Here is a 14,716-nt window from a genome sequence, read left to right as displayed (position 1 = left end):
AACCTGCAGCGACGTCGTCCTCGGAGGCAGGGGAGCCTGCAGCGACGTCGTCCTCGGAGGCAGGGGAGCCTGCAGCGACGTCGTCCTCGGAGGCAGGGGAACCTGCAGCGACGTCGTCCTCGGAGGCAGGGGAGGCGCGCGTCGCGCTCACAAAAACAGGAGAGGCGCGCGCCGCGCTCTCGAGGACAGGGGTTTGTGCTGCTCGCCGGGCTCGCGCTGGAGCTGTAAAGGGTTTAGGGGGTTTCACAGGCGCACCCATTAGATCACCTCGAGGTGCGCCCCTGTTAGCCTCAGACCTCAGAGCTACTGAGGTGAGGCTAACAGCCCCTACCCTTAACGCCCCCCCAAAAATTTCCCCGGACCTGAGGGGGTAATCCTCCAGCGAGGGGGGAACTCCAGCACGGTTCTTCCGCCGACTCTTTCGACTCCTGCTGGCGCAACTACTCGATTCCCGAGTCGACTCCTCCGCTATAGGATCCGGAGCAGCGCCAGGCAGGAGCTGGAGCCGGCGACTCCATTCCGAGGCCGCTTTCAAAGCCTCCCCCACAGGATCTTTGGGGCCTGTGCGGAATGGAGTCCGGCGAACGGCACATCCCTTGAGATAATATTCCGTGCTAGCTGCGTCCTGTTGGTCGTTCATTCTGTCAGGATTCACGGAGCGGACTGACGGAGGCGGACGCATTTGCTAAAACACGGTATTTTAATTATAAAGAAAGGAATAACAAAACAACGACAGGAAACAGTAGTTACAACACAACACGAAATGAAACTAAACTAACACTTAGATAGACTATACTGGGGAGCGAAACGACGAAGAGAGAAACTACAGAGACAGACAGATAACATGACTGACATGACAAAAGAGAATGTGAACGAAATGAACGACAAACAGGACACGAGACAAGAGGGCTTAAATACTAACACAAATGAGACACACCTGGACAGATAACGAGGGGACGGGTTAACAAATGACAGACGAGGAGGCGGAACAAAGGCGGAGACTCGAACATAAACAAAACAGAGCCATGTGCAAATAAAGCACATGGCGGGGACAACAGACTGACAGGACGAAGGCGTGACATCAAGTCCCTGGAAAAGACGCCTTGTTGTTACGACAGAGTCACAGATCATTTTCTTAAAAAGGAACGGAGGGTAGAATTTACATATAAATAAACCGACACATTTTATGATGTAGGCCGAAATTGAGCTTCCCTCCTTGAAAGACCAGCATCCGCCACTGGTTGAATGCATATGTATAGTACATATATGGTGTATAATACGTATGTTCAGAAACACCCGAAAGGCTAAAATCAACCTGACATGAAAATTATTTTGTTGGGTTTTTTTTTTTAGACTTCACACATAAACCATAAGAAATGCAACTAGTTTGACCTCAGATGAAACCACCACCTGACATGCACTTGAAAGCAGCAAAAGTAGCATGCTAGTGTGCAGGTGGATGTTTATGTGTTGCTTGGCAACAGTCCAGTCCAGTTGTTGAACTATTTGTGTGGGCGGAGCAAAAAAAAAAAAAAAAAAGATTAAATCAACAAACCAATCATATCCTGTTGCGAGTTATTATTGTCAGCTCTTGTAGAACTCTTTTATAAAAGCAATATCCCACTCGAGGTCATGCTGTTATTGAATATCTGCCTGCGGCGTAATGTCTGTGACTATACCACAGCCAGGCTGATAGTCACTGGTACAGCACTCCCTCTCATATGATACCACCTAACTATAATTCACAGCCAATTATCAGCCTGGAATGAGCTTGAATAAATTTGTCAACAAGTCGTAGGATAATAGCACCTCCGGGACTTTACCTGTCCACATGATTCTCTTCGGGAAATGTTTTTTATACCTTGGTAGTAAAATTAGAATCATAACAGATTTTATTCTTTTTTTTTTTTTTTTTTTTTGAGATGAGAGGCTGAAATAATTAAGAACAAGTGAGTAAATTAAGTTTTTGATTATTACGTATGACCCATGTGCATTCTCTAAATAATAAATATCCAGTCTGGTGAATTTTATTATGAACTTTATCATTTGCCATATGGTAAGTCAGTAACAACATTGGGCCAAGCCTTTCAGAATACACAGTACTCTACCAGAGGGATGCATACCACATTGAAGGTCCTTTTCTGCTAATTGGATTTATGCTAATTGCCATAAATTTCACAGCCAATGTATGTATCCCTCTGGCTGACAACTATGGATTCTGCAGTGGGCTGTTTGAATTTGCGCTAATTAGTGTTTGTGCTAATTCCAGGACTTCAGAACTTTCCCTGCACTTGGTTTATTCATAACATTCTTTACCATTTCATTCTGCAGCATGCAGGGTCGTAGGGTTCTTGGTGTTCTTCTGGGTGCTCTTTTGGGGAAACACTCAATGAGTCCTCTCCCAACATAACGTAGTCAATTTGCAAAGACGTGTTAACTTTCTAAAAGTTGCATCTTTAATTTCTCGCTAGAGCTGTGAGGCTTCAAATACCCATTGGTCACACATAGTTTGTACATTCTCCATAGAAAAGGACTGACCAATTGAACAAGATGCTGCATGAGCTCTCCAGAATTAGGCTGTTGGAAAACTGGAGATGTCTTTTCTGGAGTAAATTAGCTTCATTCAGTACCTTCAGGATGAGCTGGAGTGGTGTTTGTGATCTAGAAATAAACATCCAACATTAAAGCTAACATGGATCAGAAACAGTGCTGCTGGAGTTTTTAAACCCCACAGTGTATTCCAACAGCTGGCCTGGGAATAGTCCACAAACCAAGGGAACGATCGATACAAACTGTGCAACAACAGACCAGAACTACTGAGTGTGTGTTACACATACACTTATTTGTACACCTAACACAGTGGTATTTTGACACAAACACTATATCCTCCCACATCCCTTCTGAAATCAAGAGTTAATAGGATGTTTTGCCCTCTGGGTACAGCTTCAACTCTCCGGGCAATGCTTGTTTGAACCCTTTGCTGAGAATTGTATGGCATTCAGCCGTGAGCCTGACCTTAGGTACTGATTTTGGATAGTTAGTATTGAATCAGACAGCAATTGATACAAACCTAGCAGCTGCTATTCTCTTCAGCCTCCTTAGCCAAGTCAACAAGACCCCCTTCAAACTGTTTGAAACTGTTTGAAGTGTCTGCAGAATTTTTTTCTTTTTCCTGCTAGGTATGCAGCTATTAGCATGCATATGTTTTGGGACTGCCCTGCCATTAAAAGCCTCTGTTCAGCTGTCGCAGCTGTGTGGCCCGTTCCTCTCACAGCTTCTCTTCTATTGTGATTGACTGACTCTGGGCTGCAGCATGTTATTTTATGCATCTTCTATGCATAAGAAAAGGTCAGTTTGAAAAGTGAGACCTGCAGTCTCTGTTGGAATGTCCAGAGAATTTGGTCTATGCTGTTGTGTGTTGTATAAGAACCAAAGGGGACAACTCTATCTATATATGAAAAATGTTATGCAGATATTTTAGTTCCACTGAATATATATGTTCACTTTGAAGTTGTACAATTACAGATTGTAGGCTATTTGTTGCATATTTTGTTAGCCGTGTTTCATCCTGTTCTGTGTGGGACCCCCACACAACCAGAACAGAGCAGGTATGATTAGTGTGGTGGATCATTCTCAGCACTGCAGTGACACTGCTGTGGTCTTGGTCTGTTAGTGTGTGTTTTGCTGGTACATGTGGATCAGACACAGCAGTGCTGCTGGAGTTTTCAAAGTCCTCAGTGTCCCTGCTGGATTGGTTACAGTCCACCAGCCAAAATCATCCAGCCTACAGCATCCTGTGGGCAGTGTCCTGTGTCCGCTGATGAAGGACTAGAGGATGACTAACACAAACAGTGCAGTAACACATAAGAGCTACCGTCTCTGACTTTACATCTACAAGATTAACTCACAAGGGAGGTGTATACTGAACTCCCGCAGCACTAACACAGCACCACCACGTCAGTGTCACTGCAGCGCTGAGAATGTTCATAAATAATACCTGCTTTGTTGGGCTCTGGCCATTGAAGAACATGTCTAAAGTTACAGAGCAACAGATGTGCAGTCTGTTATTGTTGTACTACAAAGTGCACCTATATGGTCAGTAGAGCTGGAAGAATGGACAATGAGTGTAGTAACTCTGTAGTCATTTTAATGTTATGATAATTTTATATATTGAATTAAATATCGGTAAATATTTACTCCATGGCATATTTTTCAGATTTAAGTTCATGTAGTGGACAGTAGACTCCAGTGTTGACATATTGGCCCTTCACTTGGGGCCAAAATGTAGGGCTCTGGATATATATTTATGTAAAAATCTCATAATCTCATATAAATTGAGTAAATGGAATTGGGCCTGATGAAATGACACTTAGAACCTATTGGTTGCAATCTACTACATTGCAAGGATCAAATAGTGTGACAATCTGAACATGTGCTAATGTGCAAAATAATTTGCATTCCCAACAAATTTATGGGTGACACATGATATAGCAATAAACTTGTCTGGTGTGAAATAACAATATGGCTGAGTGGAATTTCATTGATGTCCCTTTTAGCCCAGAAGCCTAGCACCCAATATTAAAAGCAAAACTCATTTTTTTTAAACCATTTTACCACTAAAAAGCCACCCCTTTTAGCTTCAGATGTTTCAGCTGGCGGAAAAATGACCAGGTTTTCTGTTGTGTTCTAAATGAATGCTTGCAGACAGCATAAGCGCTCATTTTATTCCTTCACCCACCTACGCACAGACACCACCTCTCAGGATAAGCAAGCATGATGCATTCCACTGATGCTCACTGCCTTGCACTTAATTTCTAATTGCCAAGTCATTCTGAATGTGAATGTGTGGGAAGGAATGCTTGCATTTGAACCAGTATAATGATAGCCCTCGGCTCGGCCGGGCTCAGGTTAATCAGGTGTGGTAAATGTAATGATCCCCAATTTGTCAGAACCATAACACAATAGTGTTGGAATGTGTTTTCCACATATCTCTTTGAGTTTTCAAATTCGTCTTGCTGAAATGCTGTTTTTGCTTTTGCTAAAACTCCCCCAACCTGGAAGATAGGTGGCAGGACTGTGGTTCCTCCAATGCATGAAGGCAGCTGCTGCTTCTTATTGACACTGCTGCTAACACAACAACATAGGAAAGCTCAGCACATTTGGAGAAGAATGCTAATAGTTCAGATCTGTTGTGTTAGCTAACTCGTGCCCATGCTAGCTGGCATTTTGTTGGTGATGAGTGGAGCCGGCAAGAAAGAGACCAGAGTAAAAGTAAACAAACTCATGTTGAACCAAGTGGTTACTGAGCTGAGCTGTTTCCAAATCTAAACAAAATAAGGTTTTGTGAGGTGAGTTCCTGCAGAAAGGTACAGAGGCAGTTACTCAGAATATCTGTCAATGTCTTTGTAACTGTATGTAGGAGTAAATGCCTGTAGCTTGTGTCCATCAGTATGTCAGTGTGCCATAACAACAGAAATTAATAAAAACTGTTGCAAAAAATTGTGATGAACTACACTGATGCTATTAATAGCAATTATTTTTTTAATTGTCTGACAACACAAATTTTATATATGCCAAGAAATGAATATTTGCAGTTTTTAAATGAATTTATTTCAATTAGTCATTAGTATTTAATGAATGTGATTTTTTATATATATCTTCAGGCCCATAAACTCAAAACCAAACTGCTGGAATTGGAGCGACTGCTGTCCAACTACGACTGCAAGAACTACAGACACCGCATTTACATCCGGCCTCATCACATTCGTCAACAACAACAACAAAATATGCTGGAGAATCAAGTCTATGACCATCAGGGCGAGGATTATCTGCCCAATGCCCTAGAGGATTTCCTGGCCATTCAAGGTGTCTAATGGCAAAATCAAAGCTAAAACACCAGCCTGGGGAATGAATGAATGAATGAATGAATGAATGAATGAATGAATGTTCTATGATAACTATAGTTTTGCACTGGAACTACAGGTACTAAAATGCTAATAACAGAAGGTTAGAGCTATAACCTTTGCAGTAGGCAAAACTATCTTATGCATGCCTTATTATTATTAATTAAGCATGAAGTTAAATATATGTTAAATGAGCTAAAACATAAATTGGTTAATATGCCTTCCTGCATTTCTTAATGAAAGACTGAGCATATTCTCCTTGTTACTGTACAGAGGCAAGAGAAGCATTTATGAGCCAGTTCTCACAGCTAGACACATCTGCACAGACTCTAGAGATGCAGCTGCGTCACTTTGCCATGGCAGTGAACTGCAGCCTCCAAGAGGACAGAGATAACATAGAGGAAACAACAGGAATAAACGAATGTCAAGCTCTAGTTGACACATTTACTGTTGTCACAGATACAGAGAAACGTCTGCAGACAATGACCTTTGACCTTAACAGCCTGGTGAGTCTTATTGTTGTTATATTTGTTCCCTTAATTTATAAAAACACTCACTTGAGTTCTTTACACTGCACTTGTGATTTGTGCTAAGTTTGTGCTAATTAATTTCCTGCAGTAACAGAGTTACAAGCCAATTCGAAATGCTCTTGTCTTGTCTAAATGCCTCTCTCCCTGTTTCAGGTGATTCCTTTTGTGATCCCGAAAGGACCAACCCAATGGAACACCCTAGTGAATGAATCTGAAGCTTTAATGAAGAGGTACTCTTGACCATTGCAATTATAGTCCAGTCTTAGCCAAAGCAAAGACTGGTCACAAAGATGTATTAAGTTCATAGAGTTAACCGTGTTACAGCAAAGTGAATTCAAGCACAAGACTCAGTTTGACTCCTTTTGATTCAATCTGGCCTCAGTTTATTCTGTCAGATTCAGTTAAAACAGGGATTTACTCTGATTCAGACAAATTTGTTTTGATTCAGTTCAGATTTAGTCTGATTCAGTCTAATTTGATTCAAAGTGGTATTCACTTTGATTTAGTCTCATTTTTCTTTGATTTTATGATTTAAAACACAAAGATTTTTTAGATTCATTTCAGTTTGATTCAGACAAGAAATCACTTAAATTTAGTATAATTTGATTTAGAATTATGATTTGATTTAGTCATCATGAGTTCATCATAGATGCAGTAGTTCTTATTTAATCCAAAAGCGTATATGACTCAAAATATATGATCTGACTTGTATTTTTTCACAGTCATAAAGAACTGGCTGCTCACATTGAAGAGTTAGCAGTTGAAGCTTTCATAGTGTCTAACAGAACCTACTCCATTCTGATGAATCTACTGGATGATAACTCCACTGAGTTCCACGTTCAAGATCTTAGAGAGCAGTGAGTCATCATGTGTACTCTTTATTTTAATCTGTTTGTTGGGACAAAATTAATATGGACATTGTTTCCCTGTGAGAAAATTAATATTAGGCATGTCCACAACCCCTGGATATGTAACATTTGTATGTAAATGAAACACTTTTCAATGCAGAAAGGAAGTTCTTTTGGGAAACTGGGATGATTTGTGAGCTGCCTAAATCAGTAAACAAGGGTTAAAAGGAGTCATTTTGATTATCTGCTGAATCTACACTGCGCACAGAAACTTTAGAATCTGAGCTGTCTCCTCATCTGAGTCTCTCCAATCACTGTCCTTGTTTATATGAGAGAGCAACGATGACAATATACACATAAAATATGGAGAAAAGAAAACAGAAAAGAAAGAGAACAGAGCAAAAACTGCTAAAATCTAGAACTTATTTTCCTTGCTCCTCACTCCTGGGCTCTCGTGCTGTACTGAGCTGTGGCACATTTTCACATAAAGGAACAGGTATCGAAACTGAACAGAAACCATTCTGAACAGATTTGTGTAGACAGGGGGAGAACGATGCTGTGATGTTTGATCCTTGTGGCCATTTGACTAAAGCATGTCACAGAGGTTCCATTTAAACCCCAGAACTGTGTTCACTTGCACAAAAGGGATAAAATTTGTTCCTTTTGTCTGTGAGAAAGTTGAATTTGGATTTAGAACACTCTTCCCTAGACTGTCATATGTATTCTCAGTTTCTGCTTGAAAAATAGTGTGAGACATCATGCTGATTCATTGTGTGTGTGTGTGTGTGTGTGTGTGTGTGTTTTTATCAGACTGTCAGAGATGCAGCAGCTAAAGGAGAATCTCACACTTCAGGCAAATGAGACCCTAGCTGCCTGTCTCTCAGTGCAACAGCGGCACACTGAGGCATCGGCCATTTTACACAACATCAGCTCTGACACTCGACTGAACCTGCACAAGAACAACAGCAGCTCCAACATCACATCGCCCTCCCAGCAGCTCAGTGAAGCAGATAACACAGCAACACCAGCAACACAACTCATCCAGGTCCATAAACAGAACACAAGACATGCACAATTACCTGCCATTCACTGCGCTAGGATTTTGGCTTTGTTGCGTTCCAAAGAATAACATGTCTCTATTTTTGTGGACCTTTAGTTTACTACATCATTTGAACATAGCAGCTGTCATTTACATTGTGTGAAAATGTCATGAAGAATGGACCAATATAAAATCTCCAAAATTGCTTGGAATTAATTAATTTCACATTGACTTCCACTGAAAGTTAAGAGTTAAGTTTAAATCTATTCTTTCCTAAAGTTATATTTTGAAGAAAAATTATTTTTCCATTGGACAACGACGAGTAATGAGTGTTGATAATGGAGTTGGTACTCCTTATTTTCACACCTCTCACTAGAATCATTTTGGGTCAGAGAATTCAGTTTTAGATCCAGATAATGAACTTACTTAAAACAAACAAGCTCATACTCTCACTCACATTTAGCATTCAGAAAATACTCCATAAGAGGGCGCTATTAGCACTGAAGCAGCTTCATTAATGCAGTGCTTTACATAGAAGCCCCTGTTTGTTATTGGACAATAGTGTATAAGGATGTACAAGAAATGTTACTAGACCTAGAACTGCTGCCACACATCTTTAGGGTATCAGGGTCCTGGATCAGGCCACTGTCAATGAGGAGTTCCTCCCACAGTCCAAAAACAAATGGTAGGTGGATTGGCACTACCTACATGAAAAACACTTGTCTCCCAAAATTGTAACTTTACAATGTAGATTTTATTTGAACAGTAATTTTGGGGCAGTTCTATTGGTCGGTTCATCATTAAAGTTTCACATGATGTGAAGGACAGCTGCTAAAAATACATGTTTTTTATTGGACAACGACGATATGTGAGAGTGTGACTGGGGAGCGTATGAAATTGTCTACAGTTATAATTCTGTGAGGGACTGAATGAGTGTGATGTCCTGTGATGGTTTGGTTCCCCTTCCAGGGTGTGTTTCTGTCTTGCACCTAAAGATTAAAATTAGGCTTTGGACCCATAGTAAGAGTTACAGAACATGAATAAATGAATGAACGCATGAACGAATGTTACTGAATGTTTTATAAAGAGGGCAGTGAATTTAGTTATTTATGCATATTTTTGCAGTTGAAATAAATAAAGGCAAAATTCAAATAATCCACTATGATTCCTGGTTCAGAGCCTGGATTTAACCAACAGGACAACAGAACTGGATTTAATGGTGCAGACAAAGAAGCAGTTGGTAAATAACACCAGAGAGAAGATGCAGCCCCAACTGGACAATGCATTCAAAAATATTAAGACCATACAGGAGTTCCACCAGGTGAGCTAACCAATCTCCCTTACTGTTGAAAAACATGAACTTGAAGCATGTAGAATATATAATGAGTATAGATCAAAGCAAAAAGCCATGAGGGCATGTGTGTTGAAGCTATTGTAGCACTTTCAGTGTAGAACTCCTCTTAGTGTAGAACCACTCCAGTGTTCTGTTGTATCTATAATAAAATGTAGCATAAATATAATTTTAAAAAGTCAGTCAGAAGTAAGGAACCAAGCCTGTGTCCTTCACCCTGTACTCATCAAATTAAGACTGTTATATTTTCATTCCACAAATGGTTCCTTTCTACTATGTGTATGTTCATTTACATGTATTCTAATTCTATATGGTGCTTTCTAAACGGAGGTGCTTAAATAAATAAGTATAACAAACACTTAACAGATAAATGTTTTCAGTTTTCACAGCTCCCGTGAGAGGTACACAGATTTGTTGCTGAATTCAGTAGCTTGCATCATTTGAAACCTCTTGATTTGTGCCTTTTGACAGACACTATTGTTGTTTCTTTTGGGCTAGTTCTGAGTCTCTGTATACTGTCTTAGCTGACAAGAGCATAAGATACAATACACAAGCAGAATATCTTTCAACACAGGGTGTCAAACAACTTTATAATAAATAAAAGTGTAACTATGAAATATATAAATGTGAATGACACACAAAACCCTGCAAATTAAGAAAAAAAATGAAGCGACTGAAGCTGCCACAGCCAGCTTGAATGAAAAAGACGTCACCTAAAGGGCTGTCTTTGTCTTTGAAGTAATGACATTGTGTGTCTTTTTCTTTCTGGCTGTCTTTCGTGTGTGTGTGTGTGTGTGTGCATATGTATGAAGCTGACAGCTCTTGCTCAGGGGCTGAAAGAAGCAGCTCTTTCTGCCGTGGTAGAGGGCAAAAAGACAGAATCTGAGGTTTCTTCTTTGCGGAAAAATCTGGAAGGTAAATCTAACAGCTGTAGAGCCCTCATACATGAGTTTTTGTTTTTTATTTTTGTTTTCCTAATCTCTGACACAGCACCTGCTTAGAATTTCACTTCTAGTGCTCTTAAAATGTATACATTTACATTCTAATCATATTTATTATATTTCTAATACCAATAAAACCAGCGGAATACAAAAGAGCATGGGCAGATGTGTACAGGCAGAATAGAATGTGGTTGAGAAAAGTAGAAAAGGACAAAACAGAATACAGCTGAAATAGATACGAGGAAAAGGATCAAACAGAAGTAAATACAATTAACAGTAGAACAGAGGACAGTTTATATTCAATTTATGACTTAAATTGAAAAGAATGAAACAAAACAGTAATATTTGGTGTACAAGCAAGTTTTAAAGCGTTTTTGTGTAACATATAACCATAATTCAAAATTCAAATATTCTCAGATTCCTGCCATTTAATCGTAAATTTTGCTTTGTATTAAAATAGAAAATTGACATATTCATTAACATCAAAATCACAATTTTTAATGTTCTAAACCCAACCTCACATATTTTTTGATACAGAGATCAAAAGAACAAATCAAGACACCTGCTTTTGCAGAGATTTTTCTTTGATGGAACTCTTAATGGGGCGTCATTGTGGCACAGCAGGTAGTGTCACAGTCACACAGCTCCAGGGACCTGTGACTGTCTGTGAGTCACAGTTATAAGCTTGGTGTGTTCTCCCCGTGTCCGCATGGGTTTCCTCCCACAGTCTAAAAACACACATTGGTAGGTGAATTGGTGACTCAAAAATGTCCGTAGCTGTGAGTGTGTATGTGAATGTCGCCCTATGAAGGACCGGCGCCTCCTCCAGGGTGTGATCCCGCCTTGTTCCTAGTGAATCCGAGTTGGCTCCGGACCCACAGTGACCCTGAACTGGATAAGCAGTTACAGACAATAAATTTATATATATATATATATATATATATATATATATATATATATATATATATATATGCAATTATATCCTTTTACGCAGTTGTACATGAGGAGTGGCCGGTCCTAAGGACTCAGAGCAGGGCAGCTCTCAAGCGTGAGACAGTGTTAGAGGAGAAGTCTCTTCCAGATGTGAAGAAGAAGGTGCGGCAGGCTGACAGAGCACTGAGGGCCTTGCAGGAGAATGCTACACTAGCTAGCGACACCACCTCGCAGACTGAAGACATGGCTAACTCTGTGGCTAAGGTGAGGTCACTAACACAGCACAGTTTCACAGGGGCTTCACACATTTCTTTTGATATTGGACACTGCCTTGGGGGCATAAATGCTATGTAACATTGGACCTCTTTTCTCTAGAGTGATGAAGCTCCATCCGATAGCTTTAGCATCAGTTAGTGTGGCCTCTGAGATCCAGAACTTATCTTGATCCAATATCAGTACCTGACTTCATTAATGCTTTTGTGGCTGAATGCTATCAAATTCTCATAGCAATGCTCCCAGGTCTAGTGAAAAGCCTTTCTAGAAGAGTAAGGAGTACAAGTATTCACAATTTCATCAAAACTTAGTTCAACACTAACCCCCAGAATTCTGTCTTCTTCTCTGACAGGATGCCAAGTCGTCACTGTCAAGGGGGAAGCAGACGAGGAAGGCGTCTGCGCAGCTGAGTTCGGCCGTGAATGCAGCTGTGCAGCAGCTGGATGAGCAGGAGAACATGGCCATGCGACTGCAGACAAACATGCTCGCAGACCAGGTAAGCCAAGCCGTATTATCTGAGCTATGCACAGTATTTGAGCCTCCATTTATTTAAATGCTCTTGCACCAGATTCCAATTACGTGGACATATGGGCGCATACAAGAGTTTGGGCAGTCCTGGTCACATGACAGATTTGTTTGATTTGCAAAATGAAAAATACATATAACATTCTTCCCAGTGACTGTACATGGACGACATCCTTCATTGCCTTCCGTTCTAAACAAATGAAGCCAAAATTGTCCGCCATGTTTGATACCAGATTCTGCACAGTAGAGACCAGAGGTGGAGACCGTCACCATTCTTCATTTGGATAGACCCACCCCCTTCTCACAAAGTCTCATACTCATACTCAGAACTTTACATTCCACCTTAAACAGTGCAGCATTTAAGGTGAAACAGGAAATCTTACAGTGGCCTCATTGTAATCTCTTCTCCATTTAAGATGGAATTAAGAGTTCTGCAGGCAACCGAAAACTTGCACCATTTAAGGTGGAAAGACTCATTCTACTGGGTCCACATTGTATTTTCTGTTTAAGGTGGATCAAAAAAATCTGTAGACACAAAAACTTCAGCCCTATTTCAGGTGGAACGAAAAGTTCTGCCAATGCTAGAATGCTGTTGCTGAAATTAGAATGGAAAGTTGGTATATGACAGTAACTGCTGTACCGTTTAAGGTGGAAAGGAGAGTTGTAATAAGAAGTGCCTGAAACTGGAAAAGATGTACATGAGCATGGTGCAAAGTTTCGGTTAGCGCAACCTACAGCAGAACACGACACGGTGTTTTGCTCTCTATGTTATCTACAGTCATTGACCCCTGCCCTGTTTTGTTGCTGTCTCCCTTGCTGTCTTTGTTGTTATGCTCCACATGGGAGTTTACAGGTGTCATAGTTTCTGATGGGTTCTTGATCTCCCTGTATACCTGCTGTATATGCTTCTTAATTTTAGCCCCAGTCTTGTTTCTCTGCTTTATGATCATGTTTTGGTCTTGTTTATCCATCTCTGTCCTAAAGCCTGATCTGTCATTGGAGGCTGTGAAGGACAGTATGGAGTCTGCTAAGAGTCAGCTGGAGGCTTTCACACACACACTGACCGAGCTGCTTGGTCAGTTAGGTATGTAGACGAACCCTTCTTCCATTATGATTGCCTCATCATTCTCATTGCTTTGTCCTCACCTTGTCCTTTATTTCCTGTATGTTCCTGTCCTCAATTTCCTTGTCTTTTTTGGCATGTCCTTTCCCTTCCTGTCTTCTTATGCCAAAAGCACAATTGCCAATGCTTTTCTATAGAAAGGAGTGCTCTTTATAGTAAGAGGTATTACTCTTTAGAAGAGCTGTCTACAAACTTTTGGGCCTAAAGTGACTCTTCCCTTGCTTGTCTCTCACAGAAGCAAACACAGCAGTGGAGAAGTACAGCCGGGTGCTGAACGATACAGCTGCTCGACTGCTGGTGCTCAGGGCCAGCGTGGAGAGCCCGGCGCTGAGCAGAAAGATCCAGAGGCTGCGAAGTGCAGCAGAGGAGCAGCAGAACCAGATAGAACAGCTGGAGCAAAACCTACAAGACATCAGAGAGGAGAGGGACAGTCTGAAGGACATCGCCCAGAACCTGCCCAAAGAGTGTCCACAGAGGGGTCACTAAGAGAAGAGAAAGAGAAAGAGAAGAGAGAAAATAAGAGTACTTACCTAATCAGAACGTCACTGTGTGATAGTGTGAAAATATTATAATTATAATTATTAAAGGAATATTCTGCAGTTCAATCTAATGTGTGTCAGGAACATCTGTATGGTGCTGTCCATTACCACAGGCGGTAATATGTGTGATGTATTTCTGTGTACTTAGAAATTACATATAATGGAACCCAAAGTGCAGGTGTTCATTCTGTGCTGGGTTGACAAACCTTAAAGTCCATCTCCCTTACTCTTATTCGTTTTATGAACTTATTTCTCTTATTATGGATCCACAACTGTGTTTGACATGTTCTTTGTGGGAATATTGATTTTACTAGTAATTACTGAGCTCTAAGTGAGTGGTCCCAGTGCTGAAATTTGATCAGATAGTGTTTTCAATGCTAAAAGAGTCCTGTTGAGAATCACTGGCGCTGCAGCTGTGCTTTTGAAATATCAGTGCGTGCTCAGACTGTATTCATTGTTACCTGTTGATGATCAACGTGCAGTTTCACTCTTGGTCACACGATGGCGCCATGTAGAAGTTAAAGATCTGCAGTCACTGCATGTACACAGCACATATACTGTTGGACGGCTGGACATGCTGATGCTGAATAGTTAATAAATCAGTTGGACTGTTTGTATTATTTCATTCATAACCATTATGAAAATGAAACATATTTATGTTCAAAATATTCAAAAGAGACCATTCAGTATATTTAAATAAGATTATTCTAT

General features: G+C 40.6%; 1 protein-coding gene across 1 annotated transcript in view; it reads left to right on the top strand.

The window, feature by feature from the left end:
* Window positions 1–14,716, top strand: part of lamc3 (laminin, gamma 3) — a 128,732-nt gene extending 114,016 nt beyond the window's left edge. Inside the window, exons 18-28 of the mRNA XM_066659020.1 lie at window positions 5,664–5,865; window positions 6,177–6,409; window positions 6,587–6,663; window positions 7,156–7,290; window positions 8,092–8,326; window positions 9,498–9,641; window positions 10,484–10,586; window positions 11,607–11,809; window positions 12,171–12,314; window positions 13,328–13,427; window positions 13,702–14,716. Coding sequence (XP_066515117.1) covers window positions 5,664–5,865; window positions 6,177–6,409; window positions 6,587–6,663; window positions 7,156–7,290; window positions 8,092–8,326; window positions 9,498–9,641; window positions 10,484–10,586; window positions 11,607–11,809; window positions 12,171–12,314; window positions 13,328–13,427; window positions 13,702–13,952 — 1,827 coding nt within the window. The 3' untranslated portion in view covers window positions 13,953–14,716. The remainder of the gene's footprint in view (window positions 1–5,663; window positions 5,866–6,176; window positions 6,410–6,586; window positions 6,664–7,155; window positions 7,291–8,091; window positions 8,327–9,497; window positions 9,642–10,483; window positions 10,587–11,606; window positions 11,810–12,170; window positions 12,315–13,327; window positions 13,428–13,701) is intronic.

Source organism: Hoplias malabaricus, chromosome 2 (assembly GCF_029633855.1).
Source record: "Hoplias malabaricus isolate fHopMal1 chromosome 2, fHopMal1.hap1, whole genome shotgun sequence".
Classification (NCBI taxonomy): Eukaryota; Metazoa; Chordata; class Actinopteri; order Characiformes; family Erythrinidae; genus Hoplias; species Hoplias malabaricus.
This window is presented reverse-complemented; position numbering and strand designations above follow the sequence as displayed.